General features: G+C 36.7%; 1 protein-coding gene across 1 annotated transcript; it reads left to right on the top strand.

The window, feature by feature from the left end:
- Window positions 1–256: 256 nt before the first annotated feature.
- On the top strand, window positions 257–15,682 carry LOC121413660 (kinetochore protein NDC80 homolog). The gene is made up of 16 exons (XM_041606574.1): window positions 257–355; window positions 932–1,055; window positions 1,978–2,086; window positions 2,550–2,719; window positions 3,143–3,245; window positions 4,927–5,010; window positions 5,562–5,655; window positions 6,331–6,422; window positions 7,371–7,515; window positions 8,179–8,384; window positions 9,376–9,537; window positions 10,853–10,942; window positions 11,396–11,488; window positions 11,973–12,103; window positions 13,386–13,488; window positions 15,416–15,682. Exons 1-16 carry the CDS (start codon window positions 265–267, stop codon window positions 15,506–15,508), a joined length of 1,890 nt encoding a protein of 629 aa, XP_041462508.1. The 5' UTR covers window positions 257–264; the 3' UTR covers window positions 15,509–15,682.
- The last annotated feature ends 2,827 nt before the right edge of the window (window positions 15,683–18,509 follow it).

The following is an 18,509-nucleotide window of genomic DNA, read 5'->3' as shown; positions in this document are numbered from 1 at the left end:
ACGTCTTTCGGATGGTGACGTTAAAGGACGGTCCCAGACGTAAATAATCATATCTGATTGATACACGTCTGACAAAGCTCAAATGCACACACTTACGCATTGCTTATTAATATACTTCTTTTTTTTTTACCGAACTTCCGAACCACGCCTCGGTTCGGAAGTGCCAAGTTCGGCGAACTTCCGTTCGGTTCGGCTGCAGCACTACAAGAATAAACATATTCATCATATATTAAAGTCTCAAACATATCTTTTCCAGCATTCACCATGCATCGTCAGAGTGCAGGCAGGGCGTCCATTTCCTCCTCAGGGAACAGAAGATCTTCTGTGGGTCCTCTCAGGGTCAAACATGACAATGGTGAGTAGATATAATGCCACACAATTTCTTCTGTCAAACAGTCAGAGAATCAAGATAGCAGAATAAATTTGTGGTGTCATTCTGATGTAGGGTATGAAGTTGAAGTGCTCAATCTGATCCAATTGTACAAACAACTTTGCTACATTGTCATCCTTTGCTACTCAAAGTAATGTTTTTCTTTGAAGAGATGCTCTATGTTGTAGTTTTATAACCCCAAGCGGAAACAGTGCTGTAAGTCTGAGGGGGGGGGGCACAAATTCCTGAACGTATTTTGATACTTGCAATGATATTATTTGCCAAGTTGTGCTTTCATTTTTTTTTAGAGCCACATCTTAAAATTGCATTGGATGCAGATTTGATTTCCAGAGATAATGTTTTATCATCCATTAGTGAAATTAGAAAATTGCACATTTTTTTATTGAATATCTTCTCATAAAACCTGCATGTGGCAGAGTCTAAGATCTTTTTTTCTTTTGCACAAGCTCAACAACATTACTTTAAATCAAACCACAACCTTCATTTTTCATTATGACAATACTTTGTGAAAATTTCTATTTGACTTTTTCTCTCAATCAGCTGCTGCTTCAACAAGCCGAGCTGCAGGTAATGGGTTCATGCGTCGGTCATCAGGTGCAGGGGCCACAGGACCCCGCAAATCCACTGCCCCAAAATCCAACTTTGGATTCAGCAACACTAGAAGGTAAGGTCCCCCAAAATGTTTGTATGTGGTACTGTAACAAAGGACTAAAATGAGAGTCAGTCTGCATGTAATTAAGAATGAAAATGCATGTTCAATATGGATATTGTGAACACTCCAAGATCTATTTTTGGAGCCACATTGCTCAAAAGTTAGATATAGGCATCTAATCCTGCAGGTGGTATCCAGGGAAGGTTTCATTGACATTTTCATCCTAGTTGTCAGGTCTAATTTTCTTGATTTTGATTGGCTTAGAAGCACTGTTACTATGGTTACAGTGGGATAAAAGTAAACATCCAAAGAGTACGTACATGATATGCTCTCCTGATCATCTCTTATCCACTCATTCATGATAAACAAAACAATGGAGAATACGGAAAGCTGCAAAGCACATTTATGGTGAGATTCTACAACACTATATCATTCACAATATCTCTCCTGAATCTGTCTCTTGTTTTGATGATGAGACAAGACACTGCTGTATTACAGTGAACAGAACTGCAAAATTAACAAAACTCAATGTTATGTAGGCAATTGTAGCTGTTTTGTGGCAGTGCCATGTACAATGCTATGCCTGAGATAATCTAGTCTGCTGTGCGAACCCTTCACTCGAGTAAAGGGTCTGAATTGCAGCCTACTCATAACTTGCATGTGTACTGAAGGCCCTCTCGCTCAATTGAAACAGCAAGTTTTGTATGTGCTAGTCTTTGCATGGAGACACACTTGTTGATCAAAGTTTCAATCAGGGTCTGTGCCTGCAGACTAGTGAAAATCACTGTTTTCTAGCTGTTCTTCCAAAGGACTAGAAAATGGCTACAGAACATTGAAATTGAGGTAAATGGCAAAACGATGAGTAGTAGGTGCCTGATTGTATTTACCATAATCTAGTGAAAATTTATGGCAGATTTAATTTAAATGTTTTCAGGCCTTCCAGCGGCTATGGGCGTTCCAACATGTCAAGAGAGGTACTTCGGGAATCACGTCCAATCAGTGACAAGTCTTACATGCAGAAAGAAATCAGGAGGATCATAGATGTAAGTGTTTCTTATTTTTATACATTGATATTTCATAAGTTATGAAATGTTAAAGCTTATGTGAATTATATGTAAACACATATTCACTGGCCGCAGTAAATTAATCACACAAGAATTTTAAAGTGATGTGCATTAAAGTGCATGTTCAACTTCAGAGTACTGTTGACAAATTTGGTTTTGTTGCTTTTTTATGGCAATTCTAGATTTAAAAGAGGGCATCAATTATATGCCTAACAATTGATCATTTATGCATTGACATACATTAGCAATGCACCAAGGTCATCGGACAGCCCACTGAAAGTGCTTTCATTCATCTTGGGAAGAAGTCAAATTCTTCCATATGGAAATGTGATGCAATTATCAATAAGTCAAATATTATTTCAATTGACCAAATTCTTATTTGAAATTATGTCCATATCTTATTCAAGACAGATTTGCTAAATATTGTATTCTTCCTTTTCAGTTCTTACAGGAACATGGCTTTTCACACCCCATTTCTGTGAAGCAATTGATGTCTCCAACAACCAAAGATTTTGTCCGAGTCTTCCAGTTCCTCTACAACTTCCTTGATGAGGACTATGTTGTTGGACCGAAGATTGACGAGGAGATTCCAGCAAAATTCAAAGAACTGAAGTAAATACACAATTATGATCTTTTTGGGTGTCTGTCTATCATACGTAGTTGCCAACAGTGGATGCTCAAGTCATTATGTATGTGTTTATCCATTCATCCATTCACACCTGAAATTGATAGTTTTCATGATAAATGAAGCTCTGAAAGGGTCAACTTGAAATACAATTTCATATAAAGTGGGGAGATGACACCATGGGCTTGCTTGTTGCATATTCATGAAAATATGCAAAGAACTTTGTCACAGAAGTATTGCAAAACTGTATTTAATGGCATAACTTTTTTGTTCCTCATCCAATTTTGATGAAATCATTAGTGACCTGTTTGCCTGATTTTTTTCTAATAGAGTATCCGTGTGAATTTAAGCCTGGGGAGACCCTCTGAACTTATTTTTTTGTGACCTTTTTTGTGACCTGTAATTTTCAGATATCCTTTCACCATCTCCAAGAGCTCCATGTGCACCCTTGGTAGTTCCCATGCATGGCCTCATGTCCTGGCTGCTCTTCATTGGCTCTGTGACCTTATCCAGGTAGGATAATCCCTTGTGGTTTCTCAAAGAACAAAGCTTACAGTCATGCTTAAGTGCCAGTGTCCTCAATTTAATTTAACGCCAAATGCGATTGATGGACACGCGTAAGTGTGCGTCACCTGCGCATGATCTGGCCAGTGTGGTAATGCATTATGTACCAATTGCAACAGAATAGAAGTGACCTCTAAGTCACACTTAAATCTTCGTAAAGCAGCACCCCACACTCCACTCCTGAGGGTGTTTCATAAAGCTGATCATTAGTTATAGTGACTCTACACACGACCCTTTATTATTCTACATGTAAATGACATATTCCTATGCAGCTGACTTTGCACCTATGAACATGTTCCAGTCATGCATGAAGTTATGCATGAAGTCGTGCATAACTGTGCAGACATCTTTATGAAACAACATCCCCGCTCTCTAATGAACTCTGAACCTTGTTTGTCCTAGCTCATTTATATGCTGGGATGACCAATTTTTGTCACTCAATAGGTTTAAGGTCTGGAGTGTAATCCTGCTCGATATTGCATCAAGTTTGCGTATTTGGAAATTTGATTATTGCCACTTCAAAAGATATGCCTGAAAGGAAATCTATAGCTCTAAATCGCAAAATAAAGCTACAAATTTGATATCATTTTACTCTTAGTGAACTTGGTCATTTGACCCCTTTATTCTGGCAATGAGTTTTGACACATTCGTCTGGGGCCCATTGCATAAAAGTTACTATTATAGTAACTTTGTCATCCAGTTGTATCTTTAATTGAATCCTTGATTTTGATTGGCTGTTGAGCATTGTTGCTATGGTAATTACCATTGAATGGCAAAGTAGTATTAACTCTTAACATGCCACGCACACTACTAACCCAATGCCACAGTGCTAATCCGATGCTAATCCCCTGTGCCAGCCACAAAACCCCCTGTGCCACATTGATTTGGGGATCGCGAGCCGTATTCACTCCTTTCAATAGTCATGATTACAATTGCTTGTAACTCTCTAATGATTAGTTTATCCACAAAATATTGTGTAGTAAAGTTGTAGGAAATTTCATACTCCTTATAATGGTGTCCTCATTATATGGATTGGTTATTATCTTTACTACTAAAATATAAGTTGTATCAAGTGTTTCCATTTTGTGGAGTGTTTTGTATGGATCAAAAAACCTAGGTCTCTTCCCTCTCAGAGGCGGAGCCATATCTTGTAAAAAAATGTAGAAATACTCGAAAAAGTCGAATGTAAACCGCGTAAGTTGATCTGTCAGAAAGCAGAGTTCGCACTGCACACAATAGTGCTAATTACGGCGTGCATGCGATGCGCAATACAATGCAAAACGGCGATAACAATGATTGTAATTCCGAATGTGTGCAGTCATGCACGAAGCAGGCGAGGGTAGGAAACAATGCAAGCACAAAGAGATCAATAGTAGGCGTGTGAGCACGAGTGTGGCATGTATTAGTAGGATACGTAGCGTGCACGAAGCACTCAATGAGTTAATAGTAGCTTTTATGCAACGGAACCCAGGTCTTGTCAGGGCTACTCTTCATCATCAGCACTGAATGTTAAAGGTTTGCTACGGAAGTTTCAGATTGAACATGCCAATGCTATCTAATACTTGGTGCAAGCCAGAAATGTATTATCAACCTTGTTGTGCCATTACAATCGTTTGTTGAATCCTTGCAGTATGCCATGAACACAAGGGTATCTGAGATACTGTTCACCGATGAAGACGTTCCTGGTTGTCTCGATGAACAAGCTTACTCAGAGGTGAGTTTCCCTATTTTCGTTATAGATGGTTGTGGTAAACCAGCAGAATAGAATACAGGTACCTCCCCAAAGTGTGTCTGAGAAATCACATTTTCATATCTTTATTCGGGTGAAATTCTCTCTACTGGCCATGTATTCTTGAAACTATTCAGCTGCAAAGAAAATTAGGAATATTCCATTCTTTACTTCACTCTGAAAGAAATATATCTCAAAATTTCAGTTGATGTTAGACACTTAACATCAAGTGAATATGTGGGACTTAAATTGACAAGATCACATTCTTGCAAAACCAACCATAATTGTTATTCCTATAGGCATTTATATGACGACAATGAAAAACCAGGAATAAGTTTAAGAATCATTGATTTTGAATTAATGTGCACTTTTTATCTCCTTTTCTCGACTTATATAAGGGAGATCAAATAAGTTCCATGATAAGTCATAAGGTTACCCAATAAACCCTTGCCTTACCCACTGCTTGAATATATGCCTTAATTTCTACTTTATGTATTCAGAATTTTCTTTAAACATTATTTTGTTAAATACAACAGATGCACTTTGACTACTTAGAGAATACTTATGCCGAGTACATGAATGGACAAGATCAGTATGATGTGCATGAGAGGAAACTCAGGGAAGCTATCCGTAAGTACAGTAATTTAGATATTCTATGCACCAACTGATTAAAAGTCAGTGGAGCTCTCAATATGATGCAGCATATATTTCTATTGTCATACCTTGTTACCATGAAAAACTATTGTGTAAATGACTGTAGCTAGTCCCCACAACATCTTGCTTGTTCCCAAGACCGGATCAAATGTCGCTTGAAGCAAAAAAGTACATAAGTGAATGGAGGGATATGATTTTAATGAAGTGTAAATTTTTGATGGAAATTTGTAGGGTATCTATTGTATTATGTCTTTGGGGTTCCCATACTTAATGAATCTGAATTAGTTATTATGTCACTTTGCTGGTAAACAAAACTGCTGTTTTCCAGTCATGAAAAAGAGTTATTTGCTCAGAAGATACAGCTGGGCAATTCCATAAAATATGTACATCCCACCCCCTAAATATGGGACCTTCATGAAATTTTATGTCTCTGATTTCTGGTTCTTAAGATGTCTGTACTGTTCTCAAAGGACTATGACTTGGTCAGTTGATAAATTGAAGTAAAACTTGAGGAAAGTGGGGGTCGGACGTACAAAAAGGTTTATAATTTTATTGAATTGCCCAGTTGGTGGATTGAGGCATCTTGATTGATGAAGGGTTGTTTAATGTGGTCGGACTGTTATTGATTTTTTTTCCTCTTGAATTGTCTAGAGATGAGCAAAGGAGGGGATATCAACATGGACAATCTGGTAGCGGAGGAAGAACGACTGAAAGCAGAGTTACAAGAATTGGAACAACAGCAGGTACTTACTTCCCTCTCATAGCAACTTTAGGATCAGGGGGTGTTTCAGGAAAGTTGTCAGCACTAACTAAATTGTCAGTGCAGTCTATTTCAGTGAAATCCTTGCTTTTGATTGGCTGAGAAGATCTGGCCTCTGACTGTTACTATGGTAACTGTCGGAGAAAGACATCAGTGCTGACAACTTTCATGAAACGGTCCCCAGGTCCAAGTCTCACCCATTGTTTTGATCTCAACCTAGTAGTGTAAAAATAATCATACGTACTTGCCAGTCACCTTTATCACTTGATGGGAAGTTCTCAATGCTTGGACTTGGTTTGTATTAGGTATAGAACAGTTTTAGATTGGGTAACAGTGAAGGGCTTATCATTGGAAAACTTGTTTATTAGACTATACCAACAATTATATAATAGGTTTGATGCAGATGATTTTATTAATTGTCCTCCTCCTACTTGTCTACTTGTGGGAAAGCTCTACATTTTTAATTTAGACAAGTTCAGATGACAGGGTTCCCAGCCAATCAGGGAAAATTATTTTTACTTTTTTCCAGCCAGGGAAAAATCAGGGAATTTGAGAAAAATACTTAAAATCAGGGGAAATGCCTCTAAATAGGGAAAAATCAGGGAATTTTGATCAGCCCAAGAGTTGAAAGCATGGTAGTCAGTCAGACTCTGTTATATTTTGTTGCATATCAAAACAACATCCATTGAATGACTGGTTATGGTGGTACTGATTAGTTTTACATTATTGTTTTTATACTGAAAATACATGTAATTCACTGCAACAACTTAGAAAACATGCGAAACTAGGAATGGGTTTTAATAAGTATCAGGGAATTTTTAAACTTCATCAGGGAAAAATCAGGGAATTTTGTTTTCTTGAAAAGCTGGGAGCCCTGGGTAAGTTTAGATTGTCAATATCTTTCAACCTTCCTCTCTTTCTCCTATTACAGAGTCGCATTCCAAACCTTCAAGAGCAGATGAAGGCAAAGACCATTGACTGTGAGAGGTTCTCTAACTACCTGGTCAGTCTGAGAGAACACAAGAAGACACATGAACTCAAGATGCAGGAAATTGACCTTCACCTTGGACAATTGGGTAAACATGGCTCCCAATTTTTTAACTTTTAGAGGAACTACTGTGCTTTGAAATTCAAACCTATATCATGTAGAAAGTAAATGAAAATAAAGGGAAACAAAATATAATGTTTACATTTTATTTATGCAAAACCAAAGGTTAGGTAGTAAAGGGTTCTAATTGTATATAAGACATGCATTAGTGTCTGCATTATAAACTCAAGCTATTGGATGGTTTTAGATTGGGTCAGGATAGGCGAATGACCCTATTGACTACTTATAGCAACTGCTTAGACCACACTCTATGTGTATGGCCACAGGAAATCTGTTTTTGGTGACGTTGCGTGATTGAAAAATTAGTGGGTGCAAGTGCATGCTGTCTTACATTTGAGACGACATGAAAAGATTACAGATTTCACATTTTTGTGATTTTTAGAGAGGAGGAGGGAGAGAATGTGATGTTTTTGTAGTGCTGTAAAATAATGTCATTATGTTAGCAATCCATTAAGTTGACCTGAAAATCTCTTCAGTTTAAATAGATATCAGAACCCCCCCCCACCCCCCACCCATGTACATAATGTGTATTTTTAAATCTACTTTTCTTGATATTTTGGAAAAAATCATATTTGCTTAAATAATGATTTTGATTAACCTATCCTGGTGACATATCCCATTTTGTGAGCAGAGCTGGAGGAGTCTGAGCTTGACGGGTCAATCGCTCGTCTGGAGTACCAGCTGGAGCACCAGGAGCTGTCAGCGAAGGACGTGGAGCGCATGCAGACGGAGCTCCGCCAGGCTAACTCCAGTCTGGATCAGGTGGAGAGGGAGAACCAGGCCCTGGACCAGGAGATTTGGGCCGAGGAACGCAGCATCGCAAAGAAGCAAGAGGAGGTGAGTCGAGTTTGGGCAGTGGATCCTGGTCATAAGACTGAATTGAAAGAAAAGTGACCCTCAATAAGCAGGTCATCACACCCTATGGCCCCAATTCACAAAGGTGGTTTTTAAAACCATCGGTTGAACTCATGGTTTATGCAGATTTCCTTTATAAATTACTCTTATTTACACATATATTAAAAATGTCCAAATGCTGATGCGCGCTTTTGTCATAGTGCGACGGTGCGCCTAATTGATGCCTGTTGCTGTGGTTATCCACACTATTTTATTCATGAGTCTACTGATTTGAATAAATGAGTCCACTCTTCAAACAAAGGAATTATGAATAAAAATAGCATAAATAACCATGGTAACAGACGTCAATTATGCGCACTGTGACAAAAGTGCATATCAGCATTTGACATTTTTTTAATATACGCAGTAAATAAGCGTAATTTATACAGGAAATCTTCATAAACCATGGGTTCAACCGATGTTTTTAAAACCACTTTTTGTGAATTTGGGCCCCAGAACTTACAGCTTAATGGCTGATGTTAATTAAGGTGGATATTTATGCATGATGACATTGATTATGACATTCAATGAAGCATACTAATCAAATTGCTAAGCTGTGTGCTCGAGGTACCTTACTTTTGTATAATTTGGAATGTCATTGATCAATTACTTTTTTATTATGTAGCAATTAACATGTACATGTATACTTAAACAACTATTCTTTTTTTCAAAACTGTATTTATTTCTCTGAATTTACTTAATAATATGGTACTTTCTTGTTTAGTAAAAGTAAAAAAATTCTTATATTAAACTGTCTGACTGCGGGGAAATATTCCTTTTTTGTTGCTGTTTTGGGGAGTGTTTCATTAGCAAATAGTGATTGTCACTGACTTATTTGTAGTTAGCCAATCAAATGCTAAGATTTCAGTAGCTTGTGACAGTAACTTTCACTGACCATTTATTTTGTGAAATGCTCTCCCGATTGTTGTTGCAGCTTGAGAGGAAAGTGAATGCTTACAACAGCCTTGCTCGTAAGCTGAAGCTGATCCCGGCTGATGCAGAGAATGCCCACGGTATTGACTATGAGCTCCGTCTCAACTTCCATTCCATCTACACTCAACATTCACCCATGTTGGACTTTGTCAGTACAATAAAGGTAGGCTTTACATTATTAATTTGTTGAAGTGGCTCTTTTTTGTAAACCCTAAATTGGCAAATCTATAGCAGATTTTTCTACAACCAGTTTGTCTATTAACCATTTGTAAACAGTAAATTGCTAATTTGTCTATGATTGCCTCATCTATCACCATATCATCAACTATTTGGTCTGATAACCACTTAGTCATTTGATCATTATGTAGGGGAAGGCGGGGTAAGTTGAGCATAGGGGCAAGTTGAGCCACCAGCCCCAGGCCAATAATGAATGAGTCAGACATTGTGGTGGTGTCATGTATTGATGACCCATAGCATAACCCCTAACCCCACCACATTGTTTCCAACTTTGAAACAATAAGTAGTTTTTTAGAGGGAAAAATATGAATTTCAGCCAAAAAAGTAAAAAAGAGTGTGAAATAGATAAGTGCTTTATAAACACACACGTCTTTATATATGATAAAGACATGATAACAACATTATTAGTCCAGGTATGGATCTTCATTCTTGTCATAGTCTTTTATATGATGGATGCATAATAAATGTGTGGATACAAAATTATCGCACTAAGTTCGGACTGGGGTAAGTTGAGCCAAACAGCATGGGGCAAGTTGAGCCATGGTAATTCCTATGGTAATGTATCTTAAAAAACAACAAACCATAAAAATCGATTGAAATGCAGGCTGAAAGGAGCAAATTTACATGACTGCTCTTTTCCTTTTACAGGATGTTAGTATTTATAGAGAATTAGCAAGTGAAAAGACTTTAAACAAAAAATTGACATGCTGGTTCTCCCCCATACATTTTGTACATAGTTTTTGTGGCTCAACTTACCCCAGAAGGTGGCTCAAACTTACCCCATATATGGGGCAAGTTGAGCCATTTGACATCGTTTTTTTCAAAGGTCACGATGACTTTCGGTGTGGGGATAGAAAGTTATATATAGGTGGAAAATATTTCAGAAGAATTAAATTTCAAGGCAAGGTACTTATTTCGACAAGATTATTAATCATATCAATTCTAACATGCAAAAAGCAAAAACTGTCACAACTTACCCCGCCTTCCCCTATAATTCCCAGTTATAGTATACCCATTTCATCTCATATCCATTTCATTTGACAAGGTAAAAAATAATAAGTTGACGAAATGAAAATTAGACTTGCTGGACATTAGGCTGAAAAAAATTGCTCCAAGTAGGTATTAGGCCAAGCCCAGTGTAGTTCTAACGAAGAGCAATTGGACCGATTAACCTGATTAAAAAAAAATTACCTGATTTAACATGAAAAATTTATTGTATCATATTGCATTTTTTTTTACAGCCTGCATTGATACAACTGAAGAAGAATATCAATGGCGAGGTTCATAAGCTCCACAGTCAGAGATTGAATGAAGAAGAGGCCCTTGATCAGGTAAGTGGTACACTATGTAGGACCTGAGACGAGCAGGTCAAGATTCAAATCTCACTTGGCATTGAATGGCAATTTACTTCGCTTTGTGTATCGGTGTGTGTTGGTCAGACTTGCATGAGTCAACCTCACATTTATTGAAATGTTTCCTATTTGTTGCTACAACATAGTTATTTGCATTTGATTACAGATCTATTTTTACTATTTACAGACTGACAATTAATCATACATTTATAATTGTTTGCAAAAATTTTGATTGACCTCAGGGACTGATATGGATTTGCAATTTATTGCAAGTTCTTGAAAGGTGGGGTTTGGGGAGGTAAGATCTGAAAATTCAGCATTATACTTTTTCAATACATCATTATCTATTTTGCAGATTAATGAATATTCTGTGTGGGTGTGTTTGGGTATATGTTACATTTACTAGTATTTATCTTTTGTTTATATTTGCAGGTGAAAGAGATGACAGAAGGAAAGAGAGAAGAGATCAGAAAGCTAGAATCTCAAGTTCAGCGACTAGAGAAAGAAATCAATGCATTCAAGGAGGTAAGAGGACTGTTGATAAATGTTAATTACGTTCATATGCTGGCTTATCAATGATTAGAGCTCACCTCATAAAATATGATGACTACCGTATCCACATTTAAGCTTCATTGTATTTAAGGTTTAATTTTCGAGCCATTATGCCCCCTCTTTTAACGTGTTTTGTGATCAATCTGTAGTGTGAAAAGTCTATTGTAACTTTTGCGATGTCCCCACATGTAGTATTAAAGTTGCATAATATTTCATAAGTGCATTTCATTCTGTTTCTAGTCAAAATTTATTTCAATTTATGAAATGCTACCTTTATATTACATAATTTTCTACCATCATGCATTTTTTTGTTAGTATCACACAAACCATGCCCAAACACCATTCTGCACACTCAGAAACCTGTGTTTTTCTGTTCTTTTCATTGTGAATCACAAAGAAACAATTTATATTGTTATCATAATTATTACAATATCTGTTTTGGTATTTCTTGCTCTAGAAAACTCGTGATGAAACTCAAGCGATGACAGATCGTCTTGCTGACATCGAGAAGGAAAAGGAGATGGCTAGGGCATCAGGGAGCGCAGACGTAGCTCAGACACAGGAACAAGTCAGACAAATGCAGTCAAGGTAAATGTCCTATTGAACTTTAGTGATAGAAACATGAACATTAGTAACACGCCAGTATCCATTAATGATCATGCCGGTATCCATTAATGATCTGTCACATCGTTGCGTGCAATCCTTGTGGGTGAGTTGCAGGTATTGTCCCGGAACAAAGTTCTGAGCATATTCAAAACTCTTCTGCGTGTAAATTAGACTTGCGTGCACTTCTGTGGGCAATTGCGTGTGAGTTAACGTGCAAGATACTGTGAATGGGGGTGACCTGCGGGTATCAAAAATAGTTAGCTGCAGGTCACAAGCAAGACTTGCATGGAGCAATGAGACAGGGCCTTCATGAGGAGATACTCTTGACGCAGTAAAGAAAATAATTGGAATACAAACATATTAGATAGGGGAAGGATTTTCATTTACTGGCAAGATTGTCTGACTAACAATGGTTTTAGTAGTTTTTTGAAGGTGCCCATACAGGAAATATTACAGCTGTCTTGTAGAAGTTTAATTCATAGGAACTGGCTCTGCATATTGATGTGATTGATTCCCCTCGAATTGCTAGATTGTTGAGTAGTGAGTAAAGATGAGCTAGCAGACCTTATAGGTTCAAAGAGGGATTAGTTGTTCTCTTTTAAATGTAATCATGTTGAAGTCATGATGTATTGGTTTTGACTCTTGCCTTTTAATCATAGGATTATGTGTTTGAATCCCACTGCAGCCTAGCATCCTTTGGCAAGGCATCGGTCAACATATTGCCACTTTTCACTCAGGTGTTGAATGAGTATTAAGAAGGATGAAATGGCCTATGTAGTACGCCAACTGAGTTTGGAGACTTTTTAAGTCTTGTTGGAATACTCTCCAGGGAATGGAGAAAGTGCATGTATTGTATATGACCATGCCTGGATCTGTTGACAGGGTGATAATTTATCTGTATCTCTTTTAGAGCTGTTGTTTCACAGTGTATATGAAATTATATTAAAGGAAAATATTATGACCCTAAAGTTAATTTCTATCCTTATAGCCCAAATATAGTGACACCATTTATTCTTTCCATTTCCATTTTTTATGTACATATACACAATTGCTATGTCTATTCATCACCATTTCTTCACTTCATGATGCTCCTTCCAGTGGCTCACTTTATTCATCATCCCAGTAAAGCTTCTGTATGAGCTGCCAAAGGGATTACTACATCAAGAATCAAGTACCATTTCTCTCATTTTGATTCTGTTGAATTGAAAAATGTTCCAACCTATTATACACCTTTTTTTATATTATATCCTTGTTTACACTGTAGATATGAAGAAGGCTGCCAAACCATGCAGATAGAGAGAGAGAATTATGATAAGTTCCTCACTCAAGTCTGTACAATGATCCTGGAACACAAAGCAAAAATACAAGTAAGTTTCAGATAGAATCAGTGGGGGAGTGAGAGTTCAGATTTTAAGCTGATTTCAGATTTCTTTTGTCTTGATTTTCAGCTTAATTTCAGCTTATTTCAGCTTCCTTCTGTACAAAATGTGTGGGAGCTCTTTCTATTTCAGACTTTTTTTTAGCACTCTTTAGCCTTTTTTCAGATCTTTTTATTTGTGACCACTCACATCCCTGAATCGGGCATTCTCCGGCCATATACCAAAGATTGAATTTCAATCAGTTCTAAGAATATTTATCTCTGATATTTTGTAATTCTTTGTAACTTACCATGCATGATGTCACTCTGTAGTGTATTGATACACATGAATTGAATCATCAGTTTAACCAAGATAATTCAATTAAGACACAATGCCACTTGTGGTAACAATCCCAAAATAAGTTCGAAAAGAATCCAGTTAAATCCAGTTACTTGGAGCTGCTAAGTAATACCGCTAATGATTTCCAATGCTGAACAAAACGAGAAGAAAACTGATGAAAAAATTAATACCAATTTTCTTGAGTTTCAGCTTTATGTGTTTTCCTATGGTATTTCTTTGAAAATGTGGGTGGGTGTTTCATGAAGCTGTTCGTAAGTTAAGAGCGACTTTAAGAATGACTGGTGATCCCTTCATGCGGTAAGTGGTATATTGTATTGGTGATGGTTTAGCGCGTAAGAAAGGTTCACCGGTCGTTCTTAAAGTCGCTCTTATCTTACGAACAGCTTTATGAAACGGCCCCCTGGTATCCTCACCAAAATACTGATCTTCAGCTTTTAAATTATTGAAATGTTCTTGTTCAGGTTGGCATATCTGCCCAAGTGTTTTATATATATGTGCCAAATGGTTCTGATAGAAAATGTTTAAATGCTGTGGCACTGCATTCAGACCATGTGATTTTTTTTTTCAAAGCAATAGAAATACATTGTCTAAAAACATGTTTTTATATATGTTAGCGATCTTCATTGTGATGTTTTTCAGTGTAAATGTCAAGACGTCACATAGTTTGGTTGATATGAATGAACGAGGGGGCTGTTTTCATGAAAGTTGACTTTCTCCAACAGCTACAATAGTAAAAGTCAGAGACCAGTGCCTCTTAGCCAATCAAAATCAAGGATTTCACTGAAATTGTTGGCACTGACAACTTTCATGAAACAGTCCCCTGATCTATATAGATATATGATGATACAGTATGTTGATGATTGACCTTGATTTAAATTTCTTTCTCTAAAAATCTGTTTAGTGCAAATTCATTTTTTTAGCGTTAAGGGGATGGTCCAGGCTGAAAATATTTATATCTTAATACATAGAATAGAATTCACTGAGCAAAATGCCGAAAATTTCATCAAAATCGGATGAGAAATGATAAAGTTATTGAAGTTTTAAGTTCAGTAATAGTTTGTGAAAATAATCTTCATGAATATTCATTAGGTGGGCTGATGATGTCTCAGCTCCACTTTCCGTTTTCTTATGTATTTACATAAAATCATATTTTTTTCATTATTTCATACTTGTGTGAATAAAATGTCTTATAAGGAAATAAGTTGCAGCGATAAATATCTAATACACTAAATCAGTTGTCAATCCAATTTTTCTAATTCTTGGAGGAAAAAATTTGAACAAACCTAACTTCATATAATGAAATACAAAAAAACAAGTGGGGATGTGACATATTCAGCCCACCTAATAAATATTCATGACGACTATTTTCACAAAATATTGCTACACTTTAGAATTCAATAACTTTGTTATTTGTGATCTGATTTTGATGTAATTTTCAGCATTTTGCTCAATGATTTCTACTCTATTTGAATAAATAAATACTTTCAGCCCAGACCGTCCCTTTAATTTTGAAGAAGGTAAAACCTCTTATGCAGCTCCATCACACTCTTCTTCATACAATTGTATCTTCACCCAGAATCATGTCAGAAATCTTCAAGAGGAAGCTCACAATCACCTTGAAGTCATCAGAAGTATGGAGATTCCTCAACATCCAAACCCATCCACGTAAGGTCACCAAGAGAAGATGAAAAGCTCTTCATAGCTAATAAAGCCAACATCCGTCATTTATTGTTGAATATTTGGGTACTCCAACAAGAGATTAAGTTGAGTTGGATGATTAAATTGAAATCTAATCAATCAATCTTTTATTTAAACTTGAAATTAGAAATTACATGAAAAGCAGCAAAAATATGGGATTTTGCTCATTTTCATCCAATTTTGCAAGCCCGTAGCCAGAGGGCTTTCAGCCGGGTTTCAGTCGAACCCCCTGAAATTGTCAATAGCAAGAGAAATTTAGGGGAGGAAAAGGAGAAATGGCTGGAAGGAAAGAGAGGGGATCAAACCTCCTAATTGAAAACCCTGGCTTTGGGGCTGCTTTATTATGTGTTTTTTAGCTTGGTCACATGGTAGAATTCCCCCATTTAAAGACAATAAGTTTCTTTTTTGTTGGGGGGGGGGGGGACTCAATTTCAATCAGTTTTGTAAACCTAGACGGCACTGGACAAGCTGTGGCCAAATGGTCTGAGGTCTCTGACAAGACACATAAGGGCTGGGGTTTGATCCCTGACCATAGCACCTATGCCCTTGAGCAAGGCATTTAATCATCGGTCCTATTTTATCCTAATTATAATATAAAATATATGGAAATGCTAGAGGCATTGCTGGTACCATTGTGTTCATGTGTTTAATGAAAACACTTTGTGTGGGAGTAAGATTATGCACCCGCCATGATAAACAATCTCAAGGCCAGCATTGATCCCAACACAAGTGCTCTCATAGATGTGGTTCATTGTCTGAATGCTTTGAGCTTTGTTTTTTCTGTGAATTTCACAGTTCATAAAGAAGAGTTACTTAAGAAATTTGCTTATTACAGATAACCTTACAATGCTTCTTAGGGTTATCAGCCGAATGGCCAAGTTAACTACTTCAAATTTGATGAGCTGAAAGAAAATCATTATTTCAAATTGACTTGATCTCAGTATTACATAAGTTTGAACCTTTTTTAAATGGACTTTGCATACAAAATTGGCTGTTTATTTTGAAGTCTGCCAAGCTAGTTCTAATAAAATAATAGAATCAGATCAATGAATCTGGTAGAAAACCATTGAAATTAAGGATGAATAAGTTTGTTATCTTTAGCATTTTCTAGGGCATATTTTCTTATCAATGTAAAGCAATTAAAAACTTATATCGAAGCTCATCTTGTAATGAATGAAACATGCTTGAAGAAGTTTTATTGCTCTAATCTTGTACAAAAAGGCTGTATCATTTGTGAGCATGTTTCTCTTTTTTTTTTTGGGGGGGGGGGGATATTCCAATTTAATATGCACTATGCATGCTACAGCTAATTGTTCTTGTTCCACTTGTTTTATATGTACATTATAAGCTCTGTAAATAGATAAATAGGCATCTTTTGTAATATGTAAAATTGTTTACATTTAGTGACTAATTATGACTTCTTGTACCGTACATAAAAGATGTATAATCCCCACTTTGTGTACTATGTAAATAAACTACATATTATAATATTCAATTTGAGGTATTTTCTTCATTGATTGAGTTGTATCTTTGTCTGTGGTTATAGCATACAAAGGAGAGAGGGAGTGTCTCAATTGGTGACGCAACATTTGCTCCAGCGATAATTGCTCCGGGCATTATTTTGTCTAAGATATAGGGTTAAGATTGCAAATGGATGTTATTTTAGGGTAGGGTATGAAGTTGGTAATTCCATTAGTGTGTGGAATTTGCAGCGGAGCAATTGTCGCCAGAGCAAATATCATGGAGCCCACTCAATTATCCTGCATCAAGCTCTATTGGCTTGCACAAATTTCAGTCGTGGGAGGGAGTGAGAGATTGTGTATACATTGACAATAGCCAGCAACCTGGATGTAATTTTTTATAGTGTATGTGTGACAGAACATTCTCATATGGGGAACACTTGGCAATCTGTTGATTGGACTACACATACACTATAAAAAATAATATGTGGGACGAAGGAAAAGAAAATTGGCAAAATTTGGATTACTTACATGTACCTGACACATTTTATTACTTGTATAGTGATGGCACACAAACAAAGGTTCCTGGCAGTGTCTCAAGTTGTATAGTATCCAGAAGTGTGTCCCCGCTTTCTTGTGTTATGACTATGTTCTATTATACTGTCCATAATGCCTTAAACAAACAATTATGTGAGGGTGTGTGTGTGTGTGAGGGTGCTTGTTATCACCTTTAACCTGAGATGTAAGTGTAAAATGGATATATTGCACCGCGGTAATTATTTTGTTCTGTTCCCCCCCCCCTCTCTAATGGCTACACTTGAAAATAAACTATTTCGAAAAATAGGAATGAAAATATTTAGAAATACAGAAATAAAAATATTGAGATAAAAAGTGTATGCATCGCTCAAAGTCCCTGGTTACTGGTGAATATCACATGCACACTTCCCCAATGGCATGATACTTAGTGGCGTGTGTACTGTTTGTCCCCACTTGCATGCAGTTAAACAAAATATGTTAGGGGTGTTTTACCATCTCCATATTGTAAGGTTTTCCTTCTCCCCGATAATAAAATCCCAAACAATTTGTTATTAGATATCACTGGGAAATCACATTATTACCTTTTTCCATTGCTTCACACACTGTTTCTTTACCTCAAGTTTTCATTTCTTTGGCTCATAAATATGAGAGTATTCTGTGGGATTAGAGAAGAATTGAGAAAGGACATTGTTTTTCTTTTCTGTTCACATTTATGACAAAATTTGAGCTCTTCTAGTAAGAGCAAGTATAATATCCTCAATATCCCTTCAAAAAAATGTTGGCGCCATTCCATATATTTTGGTAAAAGGGCAAGTCCACCCAACAAAAAATTGATATGAACAAAACGGAAACTTTGAAATCGATCCAGAACTGGAAAGTTGATCAACATTGGATACAAAATGGAATTCATGACATTTAGAGTTTCACTTAATTTCACAAAACAGTTGTATGCACCTACTGCTCTGTTTAAACATG

The sequence above is a fragment of the Lytechinus variegatus genome, chromosome 4, assembly GCF_018143015.1.
Source record: "Lytechinus variegatus isolate NC3 chromosome 4, Lvar_3.0, whole genome shotgun sequence".
Lineage (NCBI taxonomy): Eukaryota > Metazoa > Echinodermata > Echinoidea > Temnopleuroida > Toxopneustidae > Lytechinus > Lytechinus variegatus.
Note: the sequence above shows the minus strand (reverse complement) of the source record. Positions and strands in the feature narration are given on the sequence as shown.